Here is a 23,379-nt window from a genome sequence, read left to right on the forward strand (position 1 = left end):
GCACATTCTCCCCGTGTCTGCGTGGGTTTCCACCGGGTGCTCCGGTTTCCTCCCACATCAAAGATGTGCAGATCAGGTGAATTGGCCATACTAAATTGCCCATAGTGTTAGGTTCATTAGTCAAAGGGAAATAGGTCTGGGTGGGTTACTCTTTAGAGGGTCGGTGTGGACTGGTTGGGCCGAAGGACCTGTTTCCACACTGTAAGGAATCTAATCTAATCTATGAGAATTATAATTATAAATTGAGTGTGAGAGAGCCAACCTGAAGTTTACTAGTCTTGATTAATTACAATACCTATTCCAGGTATCATTTCACAAGTTTTCTTGAGTTTACCAAAGCAAGTAGAATGAAATTAATACTTAATAAAGCAGAAGACTCAGTGGATCACAATTTGCATCAGACTAGGCTACTGTCCCACGTTGCTTTGACTGAAGTTGTCCTTCTGTCTTTTTACACATGAGGCAGGCCTTATTAACCCTTGAAAGCCATTACTCCCTGGGTATGTTCAGACACATACTGAACTCTAATTAGCTTGTTAGTGCATGAAGAGTTCATCGTCAATCTCAAATTGTCTAAGTTCCATGTGCTCAATTCCTGCTTATTACTTTGAAAGAAACCAATCACCTTAATAACATTATTTGCTATTACCTTTTGATTGGTTCCCATGATGTCAATTATTTGTGAGGCATCCACTTCATCACGGTTTGTTACTTTTTTTTATCATTTACAATATTTTCTTTACTCATTAGTTCAGGTAGGAGGATGTACACTGTCATGTCCTCATGACTGACACCCTGAGTCCACCTTCTTCGAGTTGTTTAAATTAATAAGAGTTTAAATCAGCCATCTTATCAGTGACGGTTAGCTGTTTGAGGCCACCTGCTTGGGAGTGTGCTTCTCAGCCTTTACTGGATTGGAGGTGTTACTGCCCCATAGGAAGTCAATGTCACGGTCAGCACAAGAGGTTTTAAACATATTTAAAAACTACTGTGCAACATGAGGGGTGAATTGATAGAAGTTTATAAAATCATGAGGAGCATGAATGGGATAAAGAGACAAAGTCTCTTCCCTTGGTGGGGGAGTTCAGAACTAAAGGACATAGATTTAGGGTGAAAGGGGAAATATTTAAAAGGGTTCTAAGGGGGCAACATTTTCATACAAAGGGTGGTGCATGTTTGGAATGAGCTGCCAGAGGAAGTGGTGGAGGCTGATATAATTACAACATTTAAAAGGCATCTGGATTGGTAGGTGAACAGGAAGATCTTAGAGGGATATGGGCCAAGTGCTAGCAAGTGGGACTAAATTAATTTAGGATATTTATTCGGCATGGATGAGTCTGTTTCCTTGCTGTATATCTCTATGACTCTATAAAATGTGCATTTATTTTGGAAAATACGAATGATCTCCTTACACGCAAGTAGACTTTCAGCTGCTTTGTCAGTGTTGCAGTCTTCATGCTGCTCATGACCATTCTGCTTTCTGAGAATACAGACTGGACATCTACCCTAATGACCTAAACAATGACTTTACATGGGCCGATTATGTTGCTGTTTATAGAGAATGAAAATCACTTAGAAATCAATCCACATAAGCTTACTGAAAGATTTGCACTGGTGCAACAAGAAAAACATTTTGAAGAGAAGGACACAAAACACTGCTGGTATTTTGGAAAGCCAGATATAATGTGGATACTAGACCACAGAGGCTGCCAAACCAGAGTGTGTTGAATTAAGGAGATACAATTTGTACTTAAAAAAAAGCTAAACAGTGTATAAAGTAAAAATGCATAATGATAATCAATGTGTAAAAGTCTAGTTAGTGAAGTATACTTAGACATTCAGAAAGTACATTGTCTTGAGTGATATACATCCAAAAGAATTATAGAGTCAGAAAACTAACCACACACTATTGCAGATCTTAACTCTAATACAAAGAATACATTTAGCAAATTATAACTGTTTCTCACTTTCTAAAATACTACAGATAAAATTAGTCGAATGCAGAACACAGCTGTTATTTTACTTTTCCCCTCTTCACATAGTAAGCACCTTCAACTTTCCTCTGAAAGTGACAAATGGCAGGTACTTGATAAGTATTTAATGATGTAAACTTGCTTATTCAACTTTGAAAGGCTACAAGTTCTCATTCTGTGATATGGAATTAAGTATAGCAGGTGTTTCTCCCTTTCAAATAAGGGTTGGGTTACAAGCTGAGTTAATTGTATGATGAATAAGTATCGTGCTTTGACTACAATTAAGGAAATACAATGTAATTGTTTAGTCAAAATTTATTAATCATTCATGGCCATAACAAACAAGACAGAATGAAATAATCTTCATCTCTAACCATTGAGACACAGGAATTCAAAGCATGGTTAAACACTCTTCACTTGCTTGGATGAGTGCAGACTTGAGTGTCGATGGCAAATTACTAACTTGACCATTCAATTGCAGTTCTCGCTGGACTATGTAAAATACTATTAAATTACACTATCTTCTGCCAAAGCTGCACATTTTTCCAGATCATTGTGAATTGCAAAGATATCGTATGGCTTCTCTTAGAGTCATACAGTACAGAAACAGACACTTTGGTCCAACCAGTCCATGCCAAACATCATCCCAAACTAAACTAGTCCCGCCTGCCTGCGTTGGACCGATATCCCTCCAAACCTTTCCTAGTCATGTACTTATCGAAGTGTCTTTTAAATGTTGTAATTGTGCCCTCATCCTACACTTCCTCAGGAAATTCATTCCATATGCGAACCAACCTTTGTGTAAAAAAAAGTGTTCCTGCCTTTTTAAATCTCTCTCCTGTCACCTTAAAAATATGACCACTGGTCTTGAAATCTCCCACCCTAGGGGAAAAGACACTTATCTATTAACCCTATCTATACCCCTCATTATTTTTAAATCTCTATAAGGTCACTGCTTCTTCACTATAGGATGTCTTCTGAAATCCCTGTCACCTGTCTCTTTCACCCTCATCTCTAACAGGTTCAAGGGTCATTGTACACTTCTTTTGTTACAAGGATTTGAGACCAATCAGCTACCTCTGCTGATTCTCTCCCTTGCTCAGGACACATGGCAAAATATCCACTCAACCTTTCCTTGTTCTAGTTTCTTCTATTCCTTCTTTCCTTCTCCACCTCTCCTCAAACTTGTCTTGTCCACAAGACGTTTTCTTGTTCCAAAGACCCTATTCTGACCAAATAGTAAATGATCCAACTGTATTTCCTGGTCCACGTTAGCTGATATTGTTAACTGTTTTCTTCTCCTTCAAATCTTATTATCACCCACCTCCTCAAATAACTCACTACTCTATCCTTGCAAACTACTGCCCTGACATATCTCCAATTTCCTTTTTTTCTTTCCAAAATCCAGGTACATGTGTAATCACCCATATCTGTCTACACCTTTCTCAGAATTCCAAGTTTGATCACTTGTAATCAGATTTCTGTTCCTGTCACAGTTAATGAAAGTCCTTTTATCAAAGTCACATAAGATATTATTTGTGATTGTGACAAAGATAAATTATCCTCCTTCATTTTTCTCAAACTGTATGCCATCTTTGACAAGGAATACCACAGTCTGTTTCTCTAACATCTCTATTCTATCATTTGACTGGGAGGACTGCACTTACCTATATAAGTGTAGTCAGGGAAGTGCTTTCAATGTGTTTTTTTTCTCCTTTTTTTAAGGTTACGTATATTCAGATTGAGAGAATTGATTGTGTAATTACTTCTTCAGCACTTTAGCTAAGTGTTCTTGACGTTTGGCCACGCAGTGCAGGGTGGTTGTGGGAGGAGGTGGGGGGGCAGTGGAGGGGTTAGGGGTGGTGGTGGCGGGGTGGGGTGTTAGAGTGTTTTTTTAATTCTGTAACAGGATTAGGATGTCACTGGCTAGGCAGCATTTATTGCCCTTCCCTAATTGCCCAGAGGGCAGTTGAGAGTCAACCACATTGCTGTGGATCTGGAGTCACATATCAGCCAGACCAGATAAGGATGGCAGTTTCCTTCCCTATAGGGCGTTAGTGAACCAGATGGGTTTTTCCAACAATTAGCAATGGATTTATAGTAGTCATTAGATTCTTAATTCCAGATATTTATTGAAATCAAATTCCACCATCTGCCATGGTGGGATTCAAACCAGGGTCCCCAGAACATTACCTGAGTCTCTGGATTAGCAGTTCAGTGATAATATCACTAGGCCATCGCCTTCCCTTAGAGTGTATTATCTCCTCATAAAATGTTAATTTAATTTCTTTTAAAAAAAACACAAACATATTATAATTTATGTTACAATGTCTGTTTAAGGGGCTTTTGATTAAAAATATCAATGAAGAGAAACGTATGTTTCTGGGCTTGGCCATGAACAGCTCAATGGACCATGTTAGAGGTTGTTAGATCAACTGCCTTCCTCTCTTTCGTGGTTACATTCACATCTGGGCATCTTTGAAGAGTGAGCACAGGTCTGTTAGTATGCTTGAAGCCTTCCATGACCACATCATCAGCCCTAGGAACATTGTTTTAAATTAAATTTGATAAGGCTCCATAATGTTATGAACCAGGCCAGAGCCCCTCAAAACATTTCAAGAAAGCAGCACGGACCTTAACTTTGCTAGTTGTTTCAAACAGGTGTAAAGTGGACATTCCCAGAGAGATGTAACTGGCCCAACCGCTTAGTTTTAAACAAAATAGAATATATTTGCAAGATTACCGAATGAAACACAAACAAAAGACAACATAATAGAGAATAACTTAATCTATCTGAAAACCCAACAGACTATCCAAATGTAATGATGCTGTTTCAAATTTCTGCAACAATCCCCATAAGCACCCCTTGGCAAAAAAGGTAAAATCAAACACAGGATTGTACAGGAGAGAGAGAGAGAGATGACGGAGAGATTCAGCATGGAACACCTTCTTCAATGGAGCTGTTTCTTGGACCAGCAGCCTCAAAACTGACTGCCTGATTTTGCTGCTCCTCGGATGCTGCCTGAACTGTTGTGCTTTTCCAGCACCACTAATCCAGAATCTGGTTTCCAGCATCTGCAGTCATTGTTTTTACCTGCTTTCAGTGAACAGCCAGACTGCTAAAGTCAAACCGAACCAAAGAAAAGCTGAACTGGGAGAACTGGATGCTTCCCTTTCATTGCACAAGTGTTTTGTTTTTAAACTTGAAAGCCCTTTGCCTGAGGCAATCAAATTGGCCTTAAAATCCTTCAAACCTAGATTTTTCAGAATCACTGCTTTTACAATCTCTCTGGGAAAAATGCCAAGGGTAGCATAACTTTGTTGAAGGAGTAGCATCGTCACAATAAGAAATCTGATTTGCATTGCAGTACTCCTTTAAGAAACACTTACTACTAGGTCCAGGCCTGATGTCCTTGTATAAGTAGCATACAATGGTCATTGGTACATTTGGGGCTTTCTGTGACCAGTGGGTCCCACAGGAGCTGAAGTACATCGTCAGTCCTGGAAATTTATATGTTAATCCAATTTCATAAGTTTACTCTGTTCATGATTTTTGTTATAATGGTGCTTTAAAGTGCTGACAATGAAACTAGAGTGCATCTTTTCCACCCATCATGATTATTGTTTAGTTATTTTGTTTATTTGATTTCACTCAAAATACAACAAAGATAAATGTGCTGACTGGTGTGAAAGTACAGTTAGAGTTGTAGATATGTAATATTTCACTCCATGAATAAATCTAAAACTGCTAAACATTGGCTTCCGGTCTTCTCTTTCACCAATGGGTATCTCGAAGTTTAATACTCTGAGCAACAGCATCAAAAGTGCAACTGACCTATATCTCACCATGACCACCATGGACCCCCAATGTCTCTGGTTTGTCAAATTTTAGCTTTATCTTCATAATACTAAAGCACATTGCATGAGTACAAGTTTGCTGATGACACCACTGTTGTAGGTCAAATCTCAAACAACGATTACACAGAGTACAGGAAAGAGATTGAGTGCTTAGCAGCAGGATGTAAGACAAAAATCTCTCCATCAATGTCAGCAAAACAAAGGAGCTGGCCATTGACTTCAGGAAGCAGAGTGGAGGGAATGCCCCATCTGCATCAGTGGTGTGATGATCACTAACAATCTGTCCTGATCCACCCATGTCAACGCAGTAGTCAAGAAAGCAAAATAATGCCTCTACTTCCTCAGGAGGCTAAGGAAATTTGGCATGTTCATAAAGACTCTTAGCAATTTTTACTTTGCATCTTATATGGATGCATCAAAGCATGGTTTGGAAACTGCTCTTCCCAAGACCACAAGAAGCTACAGAAAGTGAACACAGCCCAGTACATCATGCAAACCAGTGTTCCTTCCATTGACTTCATCTGTACTTCCCGCTGCCTCAGGTGAGCAACCAACATAATTAAAGACCCCGCCCACCCTGCCAATACTCTCATCCACCCTCTTCTGTCGGGCAAAAAATATAAAAGTTTGAAATCATGTATGAACAGATTGAAGAACAGCTTCTTCCCTGCTGTTATCATACTTTCGAATGGACCTCTCAAATGTTAATGTTGATCTCTCTCTCTCTGCACATTTTTTGCAGCTGTTCTGCACTCTGTTCTGATACCCTCATGCACTTGTAAGGTACAGTCGGTTCTGCTATAATGCGGTAGTTTCATTCTCGTGCAATTCCGTGTTATAAGAAAATGAGGTAATAGTGGAAAACTTGTTGAAGTCAATAAAATAGGAAATTAGATGAGATTAGATTAGATAACTTACAGTGTGGAAATTGCCAGATCAAAAAGCTAAAAGTTTACCTAGTTGGAGTTGTGACTAACTGTAACCGACAATTAAATTTGTTCCTCTGTGTTCCTCGTAGCTGCATGCTCCTCGGATGCCTTTAAAGACAATACCTATCACCAGCAAATTGGTGATTCGAAAGCCAAAACCAAGGAAAGAAAGGGAAGTGAAACGTATTATAGCCAAAGCTGCTTCACCTACGGATGAACTGAAAACCATGGACTATTCAGGTTAGTAATTGTTCATGAAATGAAGTAAGATTCCCTGCTCCTTCCCTATATTCTCCCTACTTTTCATTCAAAGGCTTTGTAATGGTGAAGTGATTTGGCATGTTAAAATATGTATGTATCTGTGTCCAGCTGGGGGAAGTGCAAATATATATACCTGTGTGTGAGAAGTATGTTTGTGTGTGTGTGTATGTATGCATCTTTCTGCGTTACTATCTGTATGTGGGAGAAATTTACATCTCTGTGTATGGAATGAGTCAATATGTGTGGGCATATTATATATAAAGTGTGAATGTTTACCTGTTTGTGTTGGGAGTGTAGAATCTGAATTAAAAGTAGAACCTCGAAGGTAAAGAATGATATAAAGACAGAAAGAAAGGATTTTGATTCCGAAGATCAGAAAGTAGTATCAGTATGAGGAGATATTTGAAATAGCAAAGATTAGGAAATACTGCTGGAAGTAGTTTATACAACTCCCAATAGTCGATATACTTTTGGACAAAGTATTAAATAAGATATTATGGGAGTTTTTAACAATTGTGATGTAATAATTGTCAGAGACTTTAATCTTCAAAATGTTGGACAAGTCAAATTGTTGAAGATGGTTTAAAGGTAGAGTTTGTAGAATACTTTTCATGATAGTTTCCTGGAATTATAAGCTGTAGAGCAATAGGCTATGGAACTGACTAGGAATAAACCTATTTTAGATTTAATATTGTGCAATGCAGCAGGGTTAATTAGTAATCTCAAAGAAAATGATTCAGTAAGAAATAGTGAGCATGAAACAACTGAATTCCAAATTAAGTTTGAAAATTATATATTTCAATCACAAAAAAATGGTGAATCTAAAGCAGAACTGATCATATAAGTATGAAGGAAGAGCTGACTAATATTGTTTGTGTACATAGACCAAAGGTTAAAACAGAAAAATTACAATGGCAAATATTTAAATGAATAATTCAAAATGTTCAACAAAATGCCTTCCATTCAAAAAGAAAATCTGAACAAAAAAGATCAATCCATGACTTACTAAGGAGGTTAAAGGTAATGTTAAATTGAAAAGAGATTTATATTGTTGCAAAGAATAGTAGCAAGATTGAGGATTGGAAGTCTTTTAGAAACAAGCAAGTGAATACTAAACGTTGACCAATAAGAGAAAGAAAACATGGAACGAGAGCAAACTAGCCAGAAATATAAACACAGATTTTAAGAGCTTTTACAGATACACTTAAAGGAGAATAACTAAAGTAAACATCAGTTCCTTAAAGACACAGTTAGGAGAAGATATCATGGGAAATGAGTAACTGGCAGAGAAATTGAACAAATACTTTATATCTGACTTCACAGTAGAAATCAGAAAATATCAGAAATAGAAGTTAATTTAGGAGTTTATGAGTGAAGAACCTACGTAATTAAATTTAGTAGAGGAAAAGTACTGAAGATTTAATAAATCTAAATAAATCTAAAATCTAATAAATTCCCAGGATACGATGGTCTATGTCCTAAGGTTCTAAAATAGATAACTGCACTTATGATTTTTCAGAATTGCCTAGATTTTATCAAGTTTCCTGCGAATGGAAAGGAAACAACTGTAACACTGCTATTCTAGAAAGGAAAGAGAAAGGAAATAGGAAACTATAAACCAATTAGTCTGATGTAAGTAATAGAGAAAGTATTGGAATTTATAACTCAGGGAAATCTTCCACAATGCATTTAGAAAAATCATACTATGATCAGACAAAATTAACATGTTTTTATGAAAAGTAAATTATGTTTGACAAATTTAAAGCCTTTTGCTCAATTAAGGTTTGGATAGATAAAGGACAACCAATAGATGGATTAGATTAGATTAGATTACGTTACATTACAGTGTGGAAACAGGCCCTTCAGCCCAACAAGTCCACACCGACCCGCCGAAGCGCAACCCCCCATATCCCTACATTTACCCCTTGCCTAACACTACGGGCAATTTAGCATGGCCAATTCACCTAACCTACACATCTTTGGACTGTGGGAGGAAACCGGAGCACCCGGAGGAAACCCACGCAGACACGGGGAGAACATGCAAACTCCACACAGTCAGTCGCCTGAGGCGGGAATTGAACCCGGGTCTCTGGCGCTGTGAGGCAGCAGTGCTAACCACTGTGCCACCGTGCTGCCCACACGGTGTATGGAGTATGGAGTGTGCTTACATTTCCAAAAGGCATTTCATGGTATGCCACTCAGAAGATTAATAACACAAGATAAGGGCTCATGAAATAGGGGTAATATATCAGTACGGGTAGAAGATTGATTAACAGATAAGATTACACAGTGTAGACTGCAGCTGCACAGTATTTGATATTTTATAAGTCATGGATTTAGTGGAGAGTTGCTTTATTGTTGGCTCTCAGTTTGTTGATGTTGAAAAGCTTTCCATTGAGTCAAATCTCAACCATGTCCCATTTTGGCGGTTGGTCATGAACAGGCTGAGGTGAAGTGAGTTGATGCAATCACACATCCTTGCTTGATGTCCATCTGAATATGCAAGGGCTCAGCATCCAATTCACTACAAAGGACAGATGCTATTGGACCATCATGCAAGAGGCACCGGAAGGTAACAAATCTTATTGGACATGTTACTTCCTGGACGTTCCAAAGAGCTATGGTTCATGAAGTTCCTATGATAAGTAAAGACCATTGTTTATCCAGAAACTTTTGTCAAGTGACAGACATCATGTCTGTAATTCCTCTGGATGACCAGAAACCACATTGGGTCTTTGGAAGGATGTTTTGGCTGATTAAGATACATTTCAAAATGATCAATGTGAGAATCTTCCACATTGTGGAAAGAAGGGATATACTTTAATACTTCCCAAAAATCAACCTAACTGTTTCTTGAAAAGTGAAAAAATGATGCGTTTTGGAGTTCAGGAGGTAGCACCTCTTCTGCTTAACCTTTTACATAAAAGACTGAGAATTTGAGTAGAAGCTCATAACTGTAAGCGCTATAAAGCTGTACTGATGTGTTGTCCAGACTGCATGTCTTATTATTTCTCATTTGGATCTCCTTTAGTGTTTCAGCATGGTTGTCAGCATTCCCAACTTTGATTTCTCAAGCTTTTGAAGGATTATTTGGATTGTTTTGTCCAATACTTCAATTGAACTTTGACTTGAGAAGTCTTGATAGTGCTCCTTCCACTGGTCTCAGATAGCAAATTATCTTTGAGAACTGTATTGCTGACTTCAGCTTGGAGTAACGGGACAGGCCATTTGTTTTAGATTCATAATTGGTTTTAGTGACCTGGAAGAAGCTGTGTATGTCACGCAGGTTTATTAGAGTTCGATTTTGTATTTTTCATATAAACGTATGGATTATGAGGATTTGTACATTAGGGTTGAAGAGAGATTTAATGTGATTTCTTGGAAAAAGTCAAGCATCAAGGGGGGTTATTTGCCATTTACTGAAAAAGCAAATTATTTTGGAAAAGAAGACAACCCAGAGCTCTTAAAAAGAGATTGCTTTTACAGTCTTAATAGCTTGTCAAACCAACCTGAACAGAAATCCTAGGATCTATGCTGCAATCACCCAGCAATAGCATCTGAATTTTTAGTTTGTGTATTGCCACAGAGTTCGGAGTCAGAAGAAAACTAGCAGGAGCAAAAACATCCCCTCCCCCTGGGGAGTAAATTATAAGCTTTAGAAGAAAACCGGGAGGAGATATCTCAGTGAAATATGATCAGGGAATCAGAGAAACTTCCAGAAATCAGTATCTCAGATATCCTCAATACTCTGAAAGCTGAACTGTTCATTCAATCCAAGGGCCTATGGGCCCAAACAGAGGATCTTGCATCAGTCTGCAACTTAATTACATTAGTAGGAAACCAAATGCACGATGAGAAGTCAACTCATTCTACTTTTTTAGTTTAGACATTTGATCCAGAAGGGCACTTTTTGTCCTAATTTTATCCCATTTATAATACTTTATTCGAACAGTGTCTTGTTTTATCTCAGAATCAAAATATGTGTGTGTCTGTGTGTGTATGTGTGTGTGTGACTGTGTATGTGTGTGAGTGTGTGTTCAGATTTAGGGGCTTATAGTTTAATTCTGCATTGAAGCTTAGTTGATTACTAGTTTTGACACTTATCTAAAGAATACGTCTGTTTTAAATAAACAAGATATTTTTGACTTTATTAGAAAAAACCTGGTGAAATTCTTTTTTGTTGTAATTAATAATGATGAAAATCAAATTGACTGTTTTAAATAAACCATCTACACTTTTGACATGGCTTGTGGACTGGCAGAGCTTGTCTTTTAGCGCACTCCCCCCATCAATTACACAAATTTCATTGGCCTTCTCTATCCACCACTTATATTTGTTGACACAAACCATTCTCTGAGCTTCAGACTTAAGTGGTAAGTATTCATCGTATTTCTGCAGTGAAATAGATTGATTTTGACGTAATGAAGGCTTTCTGAGAAATTAGTAGCTTTCTGAGAAATTAGTAGCTTTCTGAGAAATTAGTAAATTTCTTCTTCATTCTCATTAATTCAGTCTTCATATCTATAAAATTTAAGCTTGACGATCTTTGTGCATGTTTTTTAAAATCTTGTTCCAATTAAGTCCTTCCATACTGACATATTTGGAGTGTAAGAGAATGATTCAAGAAAAATGTTGTACGTGGAATTTTTTTTAACATATCCTAGACAATGTGAATGCTAAATCTTCAATTGGATTTCTTGGACAATCTTCAGCTTTTGGCTGCTGATGGAGCATGAAAGTCTGCAGTCTATCCAGCAATTGTGTGTACTTCACATGGCTCAGAAAGTAAGTACATTCTTCTGCACCCAGTCTCAGGAATGATGTAGTCCTGGAAGTGTCATATCATTGGATAATGATTACCAACTCGTCAGGATTGTGCGGTTGTCAAATTGCACTGACGTGTTCATGATACATACAGTTCTCTGCTTGGACATGAAAAAGCCCATGGCGATGAACAGCTAGGGGCAGAACAATTAAGATAGTGCCCCAGGGATAGATCAAGAAAGGTTGTCCAGGACTGCACCTAATACTGTACTGCTGGATGTGAGGTCAGAGTATGATTGGATGTGGCTGCAAAGATTCACAAGACTGAATAGTTTGCCAATATTCACTGATGTAACATAAAATATGTTACGTTGATGGCAAAACAATCCAACATGAAATTGAGGCTTTTAATGTAGAAGGAAAAAAAATTGCAATCAAAGTATACAGACCTCGTGGTGGCTAAGCCTTATATTTTCGTATTTGGGAAGAACAACCCTTTATGTGATGTTTTGACTTTGCAATGTGATCATGCTTGGTATCTCAAGGGTGTGAACATATTGAATACTGTGAATTATTTTAACCTTCAAAGCTTTCCTCTGGGTAATACCTAGCAACAATCAACTTTTGCTAACAGTGTAATATCATCGCATCTTAAACCTACAGGTTCCGGGGGTCCTCGCTTTGACACAGAGGGGAGAGTACTGCCTCATAGCATCCTTGGAACCATGGCAGATTTTAGGCAGGAATTGCTTGCAAGAGGACTTTCTGAGGTAGAGTACAAGCAAAGTATTATTTCTGATATGAACTAAAACATACAAATAGTCATAAGAACGTGGGATATGGTTTATCTAAATTGGCTCATTTATAAATCTTGAGGACCACATTGAACGAATACAGTTCTAAAAGAAGGCTTAACATTTGAATTTGAAGTTGGAACAGTTGAAAAAGTGGGTCATTGAGTCACAGAGATGTCCAGCACAGAAACAGACCCTTCAGTCCAAATCGTCCATGCCACCCTGATATCCAAAATTAATCTAGTCCCATTTGCCAGCACTTGGCCCATATCCCTCTATTTGGTCACCAGGAAAGACTGATTTATGAACTTTGGTGTTGAAATAAGCTGTTTGGGATGGTAGACAATGAGGTTGGGGGTTGTAGAGAATCCTAATTTAATTTTCCAAATTATTTGCTGTGCTCTTACTTTTGTTACTTGTTTATAAACGTGCTGTTACTTTTGCAACCACATTATTATCAATGTATTGAAATAACACATTTCAATTTGAAGCAACTAGACTTAGCATTAAGTATACAACTTGAATATTGAGTAAAGTTCCCACTGCAAGCATTCCATCAAACACACCCAAAACAAGTACAATTAAGAATTGATGCAAAGTAAGGCAATCTCTATGTTGTGTACATCAAACACGCCAAGGTACAACAAGGGTTAGATTTAATATAAAGCCTCCTCTAGATTGTTACAGCAAATACTGCCAAGACAATGTTATGATCCCACCTAATGATAATATTAGACAAGTCAGATCCCAGAGTGAAATCTAGCTTGATAGATCATAAGTTTAATTTTTGCAGTTGGTGCTGTGATAGTCACTGAATACTGAACGAAGATGCTAATGTTCTTTAACGAAAGAACAAAGGTTTATTGCAAAAATGGGGGAAGAAAACTAAGATCTCTATTTATAATTTTTATAAAAATCTTAACATTAACAGCAATATATTTTATAAATACTTGATTCCAGAGAAGAGTCACAACTATCTTAACTCTGTAATCTCTTACTTTGCTGGCACTTGCGAGTTTGATGGCCTGGAAACTTTTTTCCAGTTCTGATAATCAAAACCTCTTTTCAGTTCTGACAGCTTGAGAGCATCTACACAAACTCTCAAAACTAAAACCCTTTTGCTAGGATGAAATTGTTCTCCTGAACTGAAACCTAATTCTGAACTGAATTCAAAAACAGTCATCCTTGGTCTCTTTCTTTCTGTACATCACTCTAGTTCAACTTTGTAAACATTCCATCAGTTAGCATAACAGGTATCCTGCTAAGCACTTAAATTAAGTCATATGCCTTCTTAGACCATAAGACATAGGAGTGGAAATAAGGCCATTCAGCCCACTGAGTCCAGTCTGTCATTTAATCATGGCTGATGGGCATTTCAACTCCACTTACCCACACACTTCCCTTAGCCGTTAATTCCTTGTGAGATCATGAATTTATCAATGTCTACCTTGAAGACATTTAAAGTCCAGCCTCCACTGTGCTCCATGGCAATGAATTCCACAGGCCTACCACTCTCTGGCTGAAGAAATGTCTCCGCATTTCCATTCTAAATTGAGCTTCTTTAATTCTAAGGCTGCGCTCACGGGTTCTAGTCTCCCCACTGAACAGAAACAACTTCCCAGCGTCCACCCTTTCTAAGCCATGCATTATCTTGTAAGTTTCTATTAGTTCACCCTTCAACTTTCTGAACTCTAATGAATACAATCCCAGGATCCTTAGCCGTTCATCATATGTTAGGCCTACCATTCCAGGGATCATCCGTGTGAATCTCTGCTGGACACACTCCAGTGCCAGTATGTCCTTCCTAAGGTGTGAGGCCCATAATTGGATACCATATTCTAAATGGGGCCTAACTAGAGCTTTATAAATTTTATATTCCAACCCTCTTGAGATAAACGACAACATTACATTCGCTTCTTAATCACGGACTCAACCTGCAAGTTAACCTTTAGAGAATCCTGGACTAGCACTCCCAGATCCCTTTGTACTTTGGATTTATGAATTTTCTCACGATATAGAAAATAGTCCAAGCCTGTATTCTTTTTTCCAATGTGCAATAATTTGCATTTGCTAATGTTGAATTTCATCAGCCATTTTCTGGACCAGTCTTCCAAACTGTCTAAATCTTTCTGCAGCCTCCCCATCTCCCCTGTACTACCTGCTTGTCCACCTAACTTCGTACCATCAGTGAACTTCACCAGAATGTCTCCAGTCCCTTCATCCAGATCATTAATATATGAAGTGAACAGCTGCGGCCCCAACACTGAACCCTGCAGGGCCCACTTGTCACCGGAAATTATATCTTCGGTTTGATATTCCAAAAGACTTTCTGATGTCTTAGAAAAATTACCATCACACAACTGAAACTGTGCATCTATTTTACCTCAACTTAAAAATCCAAATTCCAAATGTAATAATTACATTGTAATGATTATAATATATTTTATACCTTTATCATAACAGTTTAGATGGAAAGTAAAGCTCCAAGCGCATTGTGACAATGTTGAGTTTATACTATAACTAGACAGATAGCCTCAATAATGCTGCCATTTATATATCAACTTATCATCAAAATTATAATAACCTTATTGCAGTTTCTAGTACTTTGGCCTCTGTATCAGAAGCTTGTGATTTCGAGCATCATTCTAGAAGTTTGAGCAGATAAAGCAAGCTGACAATTCAGTTTAGATGCCATATATCAGTAGTGACATTAAATTAAAACCCCCATTTATCCCCTCACCTGGATATTAAAAAAAAATGATGGCCTGGCTAATATTAACCTCACAACAAACATTCTGAAAAACAGCTTATCTGGTGGGGATGTTAGACTGTTACTCTTTTCCCTAAGCTTAGTAAAGCACCACATGGTTCCCAAATGGAAAAAGATAAGTAACCTTAAATGCTATATACATGGTCTGCAGGATCACCTAGACAAGAATCAGCTAAGGTGTTTATAAAGTCATTTTCTGGTTTTCTTTCTCCGATTAGCCTTTTAAATTCATGACATGACCAATAGTGGACAAATTAGTGAGTGGGCACATGAACAGATGTCTGCTTGGGGAAAAGTGTAGAAGGGAATCTTTACATGTGGGTGAGTAGGAGGGCAGTTGGGAATAAATGGGCAGGTGGGAATGTGGACATCTGGTTATCCATTATCTGTGCTTATTCATGAGTTTGAGTAAAAAGGTAACATTCAGCTGACCATTTTCTGCCTATAAATTCTGAATGTTACCTTTTTACTTCCAGAGAGGCTTTCATTTTTTGACGATTTGAGCCTAGATCCTAGACATGACGGGCATCTGATCCATTCTCCACAAATTATTGCTTGGCTGAATTGCATAATGGTTATCCACTTAACTTTCTATTTCTCTGTTGTTCAGTTGGCCAATGCGATCTCAGAACATTTTCCTGCTGAAGCCACACCTCAGGAGCTGCAGGTTTATGAAAAGAAATCCAAAGACATTATTTATGCCAAATCACAAAATCAGGACCATGCCTTAGCAAATTGGCAGTGGCACATGGCAGAAAGAAAGAGAACACAACAACTGATCTCCAGTAAGTAGAACTGAATAAAGCTAGTCTTAGAGATTGAACCATTGCCTACCAAGTTTAGAATTTTAAACCATTTCCACATTCTGTCGGATCTTTTCTGCGCCCTTGCCTTTGAAAAGCCTTGAAATTCTTCTCATAGTCTGGTGCCCCAAATTGTACCCAATTCTGAGGCTTAATGAGTGAATGTTATGACTAAGCATAACTTCCTTGTTTTGTAATCTGTGCCCCGCTTGCAGAACCAAATAAACAGTATGTTTTCTCAACCTTATCATCTTGCTCTGATGTGGTGAAAAATTTCCGAATTTTGAGCTCTGTTTTGATCAGATTTGTACCATTTAGAATGTTCTGTCACTTCGTGGTACTCCTCTGAACATTTGAGTCATACCTAACACAAAAGATGATGATTGTGGTTGTCAGAGATCATTCATCTCAGCCCCATTTCATCTCTTCAGGAGTTCCTCAGGGTAGTGTCCGAGACCCAATTACCTTCAGCTGTTTCACATATGGCCTCCCTTCATTATAAGATCAGAAATTGAGATGTTTACTGATGATTTCATAATGTTCAGTACCATCTCCAACTCCTTAGATACTGAAGCAGCCAAAGTCCAAACGCAGCAAAACCTGGACAACATCCAGCCTTGGGTTGACCTCATGGAAATTCTTGGCAATGACCATCTCCAGAAAAAGAGAATGTAAATGTAACTTCTTGACATGCTACTACTGTCTCCAATTGTCACCATCCTGACCAGTAATCAAATTGGACTGTCCATATAAATACTGTGTGAACACAAGCAGGTCAGAGACTAGGAATCCTACAGCCAAAATACCGAAAGCCACAAATACAATAGGAATGTGATGGAGTACTTCTTACTTGCCTGGATGAATACAGCTGCAACAACAATGAAGCAGTTTGATAGCATCCAGGAAAGAGCAGCCTATTTGTCTGACACCACATCTATAAATGTTCATTCCTGCCACCAACACGAAATAGCAGCACTGTGTACCATATACAAGATGCAGGTCAAATATTCATCAAGTTTTCTAAGGCAGCCTCTTCCAAACCTATGGCCATAGCCATCTAGAGGACAAAGGCAATAGATATATTTTGCTGATCCTTCAGTGTTGCTGGATCAAAATCCTGGAACCTCCCTCCTTAATGGCATTTTGGGTGGACGACTGTGGTTCAGAAAGACAGCTCACCACTACCTTTTTAAGGGCATTTACGAGTGGGTAGTGAATGCTGCCCTAGCCAGCAAACCTCACAAGCTCTGATTTTCTTTTTACAGTCCATCAGTTTACACTTCACATTGAACTGTGTCTGTCACGTGTCTACTCATTTAGCCGTATGTCGATGTCCTCCTTATTTCTCTGCTGCACTCCTCACCATTTACTACATTGCCAAATTTACATTACTAGGTCAAGAGAACCCCCACCCCTACCTCACCCCAGAATCAACTTTACTAGTTTCCGAATCTCCCCTCCCCCCATCTCATTCCCAGATCCAATCCTCCAACTTGGCACTGCTCTCTTGACCTGACTTACCTGTCCATCTTCCTTCCCACCTATCTGCTCCACCCTCCCCACCAACTTATCACTTTTACCCCCCCATCTACATCCACCTATCGCCTTCCCAGCTATCCGCTCCAGCGCCCCCCCTCCCCCCCCACATTTATCTCTCATCCCCCTATCCCCCTTCACCCTCCACATTCCTGGTGAAGAGCTTATGCCTAAAACATCGAATCTGTTGCTCCTCAGATTATGCCTGACCTACTGTACTTTTCCAGTGCCACACTTTTTGACTCAACTTTACATAACACTCACTTTTGGGAATGAATTTGAATTTGATTTGAGTTTTTTTTAATTGTTGTCACATGTACTGAGATACAATTAAAAGTATCATTTTGCATGCTGTACAGCATGTTAAAACGATGTTTCTATAGCCAAGTTTATACCATTTATAAATAATAAAAGCAATAATCCTAATCTCAGGAGGACTCTATAGCATCCTTCTTCTGTTCTTCATTACTCTCTGCCACTTCTATCCTAGCCAATTTCATGTCCAAATATTATTGTTGGAGTCCTGCTGGAAGTTAATCTTCTCAGTCTTAGAACATCACTGTTTTTCAGAGTAGTGTACCTAGGTCCAACTGTCTTCAGCTGTTTCATGAATAACCCTCCCTCCATCATAATGTCAGAAGTGAGGATGTTTGCTCAATTTTCAGCTTTGTTCATGACTCCTCATGAACACCTGTTGGTGTCTTTATTGAGTGAGAACTGGGCAATATTCTTGCTTGTGATAAATAGTAAGTAATATCCAGGAAAGACAATGCCAGGGCAATGACCATCTCTAATAAAGAAATAAACTAGCCATTTCTGCTTGACATTCTATAGCAATAACGTCACTGAATTTCCCTTACCATCAACATGCTGGGGTTTAACCATTGACCAGAAACTGAACTGGAACAGCCATGTAAATACTGAGGCTATAAAAGCAAGAAAGATGATGTAACAGCACTCAAAGCTTGACACCATCTGGGGAAAGTAGACTACTTAATTGGCATGCCATCCACCACTTTAAACATTCACACCCTTCACCTTTGATGCAGAGTGTACTGCAGCAACTCATTCATGCTCCTTCAACAACACCATTCCTCATTGTCACTGGGTCAAAATCCTGGAAACCTCCCCCCCCCCCAACCAAACACTCCCAACACCAACTGGACTCCAGCACTTCAAGAAAGCAGCTCACTGCAACTTAGTCAAGGTCAGCTAGGAATGGACAATAAATACTGGCCTAACCAATAATTCCTACATCACATAAACAAATAAAAACAAATTGTAAATTCTCTCTGCAATGTCAGATCAATTGTTAATGTAAAATCTGAAATTGATAAACTGTTGATATCAAGAACGCTAAAGAATAATGGCAATGGCTGAGATCTGGTTTGCAGATCATCCATCGTCTAATTCAATGGGGGAACAAACTGGAGAGGCTAAGTGGCCTCCTCCACTTCCTGTGGTCCTAAAATGAAAAATGTCAGTGGATCCCGATTAAGAACAAATTGCATCTACTGTAACACTGCTTCATGGCAGTGAACAAAGCAAGTTACATGTTGAACTAAAATTCTGCAATTTTATAAATCATTGGTTCTTCCGCAGTTAGAACCCTGAATGCAGGATATATTCTGCTCAACCTATTCCAGGATGTTAATACACACCTCTGGAGCAGGTGTGACTTGAACCCAGCCTTCTGGTCGAAAGCTAGGGACACTACCCTGCACTACAAGAGTCCTTTTGCAGTACTAAACATCACAATATTGGAAATATAGTACAGCTGTTGACACACGAGAGCAACTGAAATGATTGAAAGGCTGATGGGGTTAGATGATCAGGAATGATTGTGTCAATTGTCGACATTTACATGAGGAATCAAAAGATTGAGGGATGGTTTCTTTGTGGATTCTAGAACAGGACAACCAAAGAACATGACCTGCATTTGACAGAATGAGGGTTGGAGTTTAGTGCACCCAAATAAATCTGTGGGAATAATCTAACAAAGCAGAAGAGGTCAAACCAAGAAACAAAATGCCAAGCAAGATGGTGGAAGCAATCATTATTGATTCCTTAAAATTCAAATTAGATACTTTTTTCAAAAAGTAAGATCATGGTTATAGTATATGAATAGTATGAGGCCTGCGATATCATATGGTTGGGTGGAACTGCTCTCCAACAACGCCATTATTATGTATGCAATAGTAACAAGGTTCTTGCAAACTCTGTGGATGAGTGTAAGGACTATAGGGAGGATGAGCAACCTGACTACAATACTATTGTAGAGGGTGCCATGTAACTAGGGGAGGAAATAGGATCATAGCAGTAGGGTACTTAAAATTAGGGAGATAAATACCTTTTGCTGAGCCGTAAGCATGATTTCCAAAAGCTATCCTGCCTACCTGGTGTCAGGCTGAAGGACATCTCCTGGAGAGGAATTTGGAGTGTGAGGGGAGGGATCTTGTTGTTGCCATCCAAGTTGGTACTAATGTTAATGGAATTGGAAAGAACGTTTTGAAAGATTTTGAACAGTTTAGTACCTGAGGCAACATGACATAGAGTAAATAAAGTAAGGCAATAAAGGATTATGGAGATTAGGCAGGCAAGTAGAATTGAGAATGACCAGATCAGCCATGATCTCACTGAATGGCAGAGCAGACTGATGGGTTGAATGGCTCCTAGGCCTTAAGGACTTATGGACTGTTGAGATGATAGAAAATGAAATAGTTAAATCTTGATCATTTTATATATAACAATTTCTTTTACATTTAATGCAGTATAGCTGATATCACAAACTCAGAGAACTTATTTCTAATGAGTACCTGTGTATTCTGTGAAATTGCTTTTTATATTTTTCCTCCTCACTCTTCCTTCTCACAAGAGAACTCTTCGTTATAATGGTGAAACTGGCTATTCTCTGTTTAGAAATCCTAGACAAGCCAGTTGATGAACTGGTGATGAATCAATGTGAGAATATTGAAGAGCGGAGACAACAGTCTAACCTCATCGATCAGACCGTTGCAGCTCTGGGTTCTGGAAAGGTCAGAAAAGGTTTTTTTTTACTTTTATTCATGGTATCCCAAGGTGCATTGGCATATCAAGTATTCAGTAGCTGGTGATATGGGTGCACTCTTTTTCTTTTCTTGGCTGTGGAATTCACTCCCTCTGATGCCAGACCATTGGAGATCATGACCTCCTGGGTTCTTAGCTAAGTGGATTCACACCATTCTGTTTCATAATATAGGGATTCATGTTTCCCTGTTCACTTGCTTCTGTTACTAACTAAAAATATTCATTCCCTCCTGGTTCTTGCTATGGAGATTCACTCCCTTCTGATCTTGGCACTGGTGATTAACTCCCTCATGTTCTTAGCTCTCAAGGTTTATTCCATCCTGTAAGGGGCTTGAGCTTCACATCTGGATTGCAGAATGCTGTTGACCCTGGTTATAGTGTTCTTTTTCCAGAGTTTCTGAGTTTCTCCAGCACTTCCTGTTTTTATTTTATATCTCCAGCACCTACAATATTTTGTTTTTATAAATATGCCACCTTGTCCCTTTCTTATTATTTTAGGGTTATCACATGGGGAGTGAGTTTTGGGCCCTGCCACCAATGATTGGAGATGAGTTAAGTGGTGTGGCAGCAACGTTAACACAGACAGAACGTGGATTTCCACCACCCATCGTTCATAGCAGGAGACCTCAGACAATCAAAAAGGAGACAGGTACTTTCACAACATTCCTGAACAAAAGTTCATTTGGTGTGATCGGTAAATCTAAATTTCAGGTTTCAGGAATTTAATGGAGAAAGGGTTCAGTAGGTTTAGTTTAACTTTTTTTTAGAAAAGTAAAGATTTTTAGCTTATAGAATTGAAATGTGCAGATTTTTGAAATCTGAAAGAACTGTTTGAACTCATTTCCAATTTCCGACAGACATTCTCGGATTTATTTTGGTTGGTGTATCAGTGAGCCCTAATATTATTCTGGGAGATCTTGACAATGTTTCCTATATGTCTTCCCTGTGGTAGAGACTGTTACAATATCTTTCCTCCCATTAGTACCTTGCTTATCTGATTTCTTTGGGTTTTTTCAATTCTTTTATCATGAAGACTGGTATAAGATGTTGGTTTAAATTATCTTCTATTATGCTGTTCCTGTTATCAATTCCCAAGTCACACCCTCCAAGGGTCCCACACTCGCTTTAGCTATTCTTTCTTAGAAGCTTTTGCTGTTTGTTTTTACGTTTCTTGGCAATTTACTTTCAAAACAAATTTCTTGCTCCCTAAAAGAAATTCCAAATCCACTAGTTTTCACCACTTTGTAGACCTAAACTGTCTAGAATTTAAAAGAATGGATGGAGATCTCATTGAGGTATATAAGATGCTAAAGAAATTGACAAAGTAGATGTAGAGAGAATGAGAAGTCATGGTTTTAGGATAAGGGGTAGCAAATTTAAAATAGATATGTACTTACTTCTCTCAAAGAGTTATGAATCTATGGAACTCACAGTGTGGTGGATGCTGAGACATTGAGTAAATTTAAAGAGATAGATTTTGGGAGCGGGTAAGAAAGTAGGATTGAAGCCAAGCTTGTGTTGGGGCAGCATAGTGATTCAGTGGTTAGCACTGCTGGCTCATAGCGCTAGGAAACCTGGTTCAATTCCACCCTCAGATGACTGTTTGGGTGGAGTTTGCACATTTTCCCTGTGTCAGCGTGGGTTTCCTCTGGGTGCTCCAGTTTCCTCCCAAAGTCCAAAAATGCATTTGGAAATGTAAGGACTGATTAGGGATAGTCAACATACTTTTGTGAGTAGGAAATCATGCCTCATAAACTTGATTGAATTTTTGAAGAAGGAACAAAGAAGATTGATCAGAGCAGAGTAATGGATGTGATCTATATGGACTTCATTAAGGCGTTCGACAAGGTTCCTCATGCTACATGGGTTAGCAACAATAGATCATATGGAGAACTAGCAATTTGGGGACAGAATTGGCTCAAAGGTAGAAGACAGAGAGCAGTGATGGAGGGTTGCTTTTCAGATTGGAGACCTGTGACCAGTGGAGTGCCACAAGGATCGGCTCTGGATCCACTACTTTTTGTCATTTATATAAATGATTTGGATGAGAACATAGGAGGTATAGTTAGTACATTTGCGGGTGACGGCAAAATTGGAGGTGTAATGAACAGCGAAGAAGGTTACCTCAGATTTCAACAGGCTCTTGATCAGATGGGCCAATGGGCTGAGGAGTGGCAAATGGAGCTTAATTTCGATAGATATGTGGTGCTGAATTTTGGAAAGGCAAATCAGAGCAGGACTTGTACATTTAATGATAAGGTCTGGGGGAGTGTTGCCGAACAAAAAGACCTTGGAGTGCAGGTTCATAGCTCCTTGAAAGTGGAGTCGCAGGTAGATAGGATAGTGAAGAAGGCGTTTGGTATGCTTTCCTTTATTGGTCAGAGTATTGAGTACAGGAGTTGGAAGGTCATATTGCAGCTGTACAAGACATTGGTTAAGCTACAGTTGGAATACTGCATGCAATTGTGGTCTCCCTGCTAAAGGAAGAATGTTATGAACTTGAAAGGGTTCAGAAAAGATTTACAAGGATGTTGTCAGGATTGGAGGTATTGAGCTATAGGGAGAGGCTTAATAGCCTGGGGTTATTTTCCCTGGAGCACCGGATGCTGAGGGGTGGTCTTCTAG

The 23,379-nt window shown here is 38.8% G+C and overlaps 1 protein-coding gene across 2 annotated transcripts in view; it reads left to right on the forward strand.

Moving 5' to 3' along the window:
• LOC122562349 (MYCBP-associated protein) overlaps nucleotides 1–23,379 on the forward strand; it is a 98,717-nt gene that overhangs the window by 4,345 nt on the left and 70,993 nt on the right. For both annotated transcript variants that reach the window (XM_088000819.1, XM_043715225.2), the window contains exons 3-7: nucleotides 6,850–7,000; nucleotides 12,449–12,555; nucleotides 15,960–16,134; nucleotides 20,608–20,723; nucleotides 21,253–21,403. In XM_088000819.1, the coding sequence (XP_087856945.1) occupies nucleotides 6,850–7,000; nucleotides 12,449–12,555; nucleotides 15,960–16,134; nucleotides 20,608–20,723; nucleotides 21,253–21,403 (700 nt within the window). The remainder of the gene's footprint in view (nucleotides 1–6,849; nucleotides 7,001–12,448; nucleotides 12,556–15,959; nucleotides 16,135–20,607; nucleotides 20,724–21,252; nucleotides 21,404–23,379) is intronic.

The sequence above is a fragment of the Chiloscyllium plagiosum genome, unplaced genomic scaffold, assembly GCF_037043375.1.
Source record: "Chiloscyllium plagiosum isolate Xiang-an unplaced genomic scaffold, Cpla_swu_hap1 HiC_scaffold_25, whole genome shotgun sequence".
Taxonomy (NCBI): Eukaryota; Metazoa; Chordata; class Chondrichthyes; order Orectolobiformes; family Hemiscylliidae; genus Chiloscyllium; species Chiloscyllium plagiosum.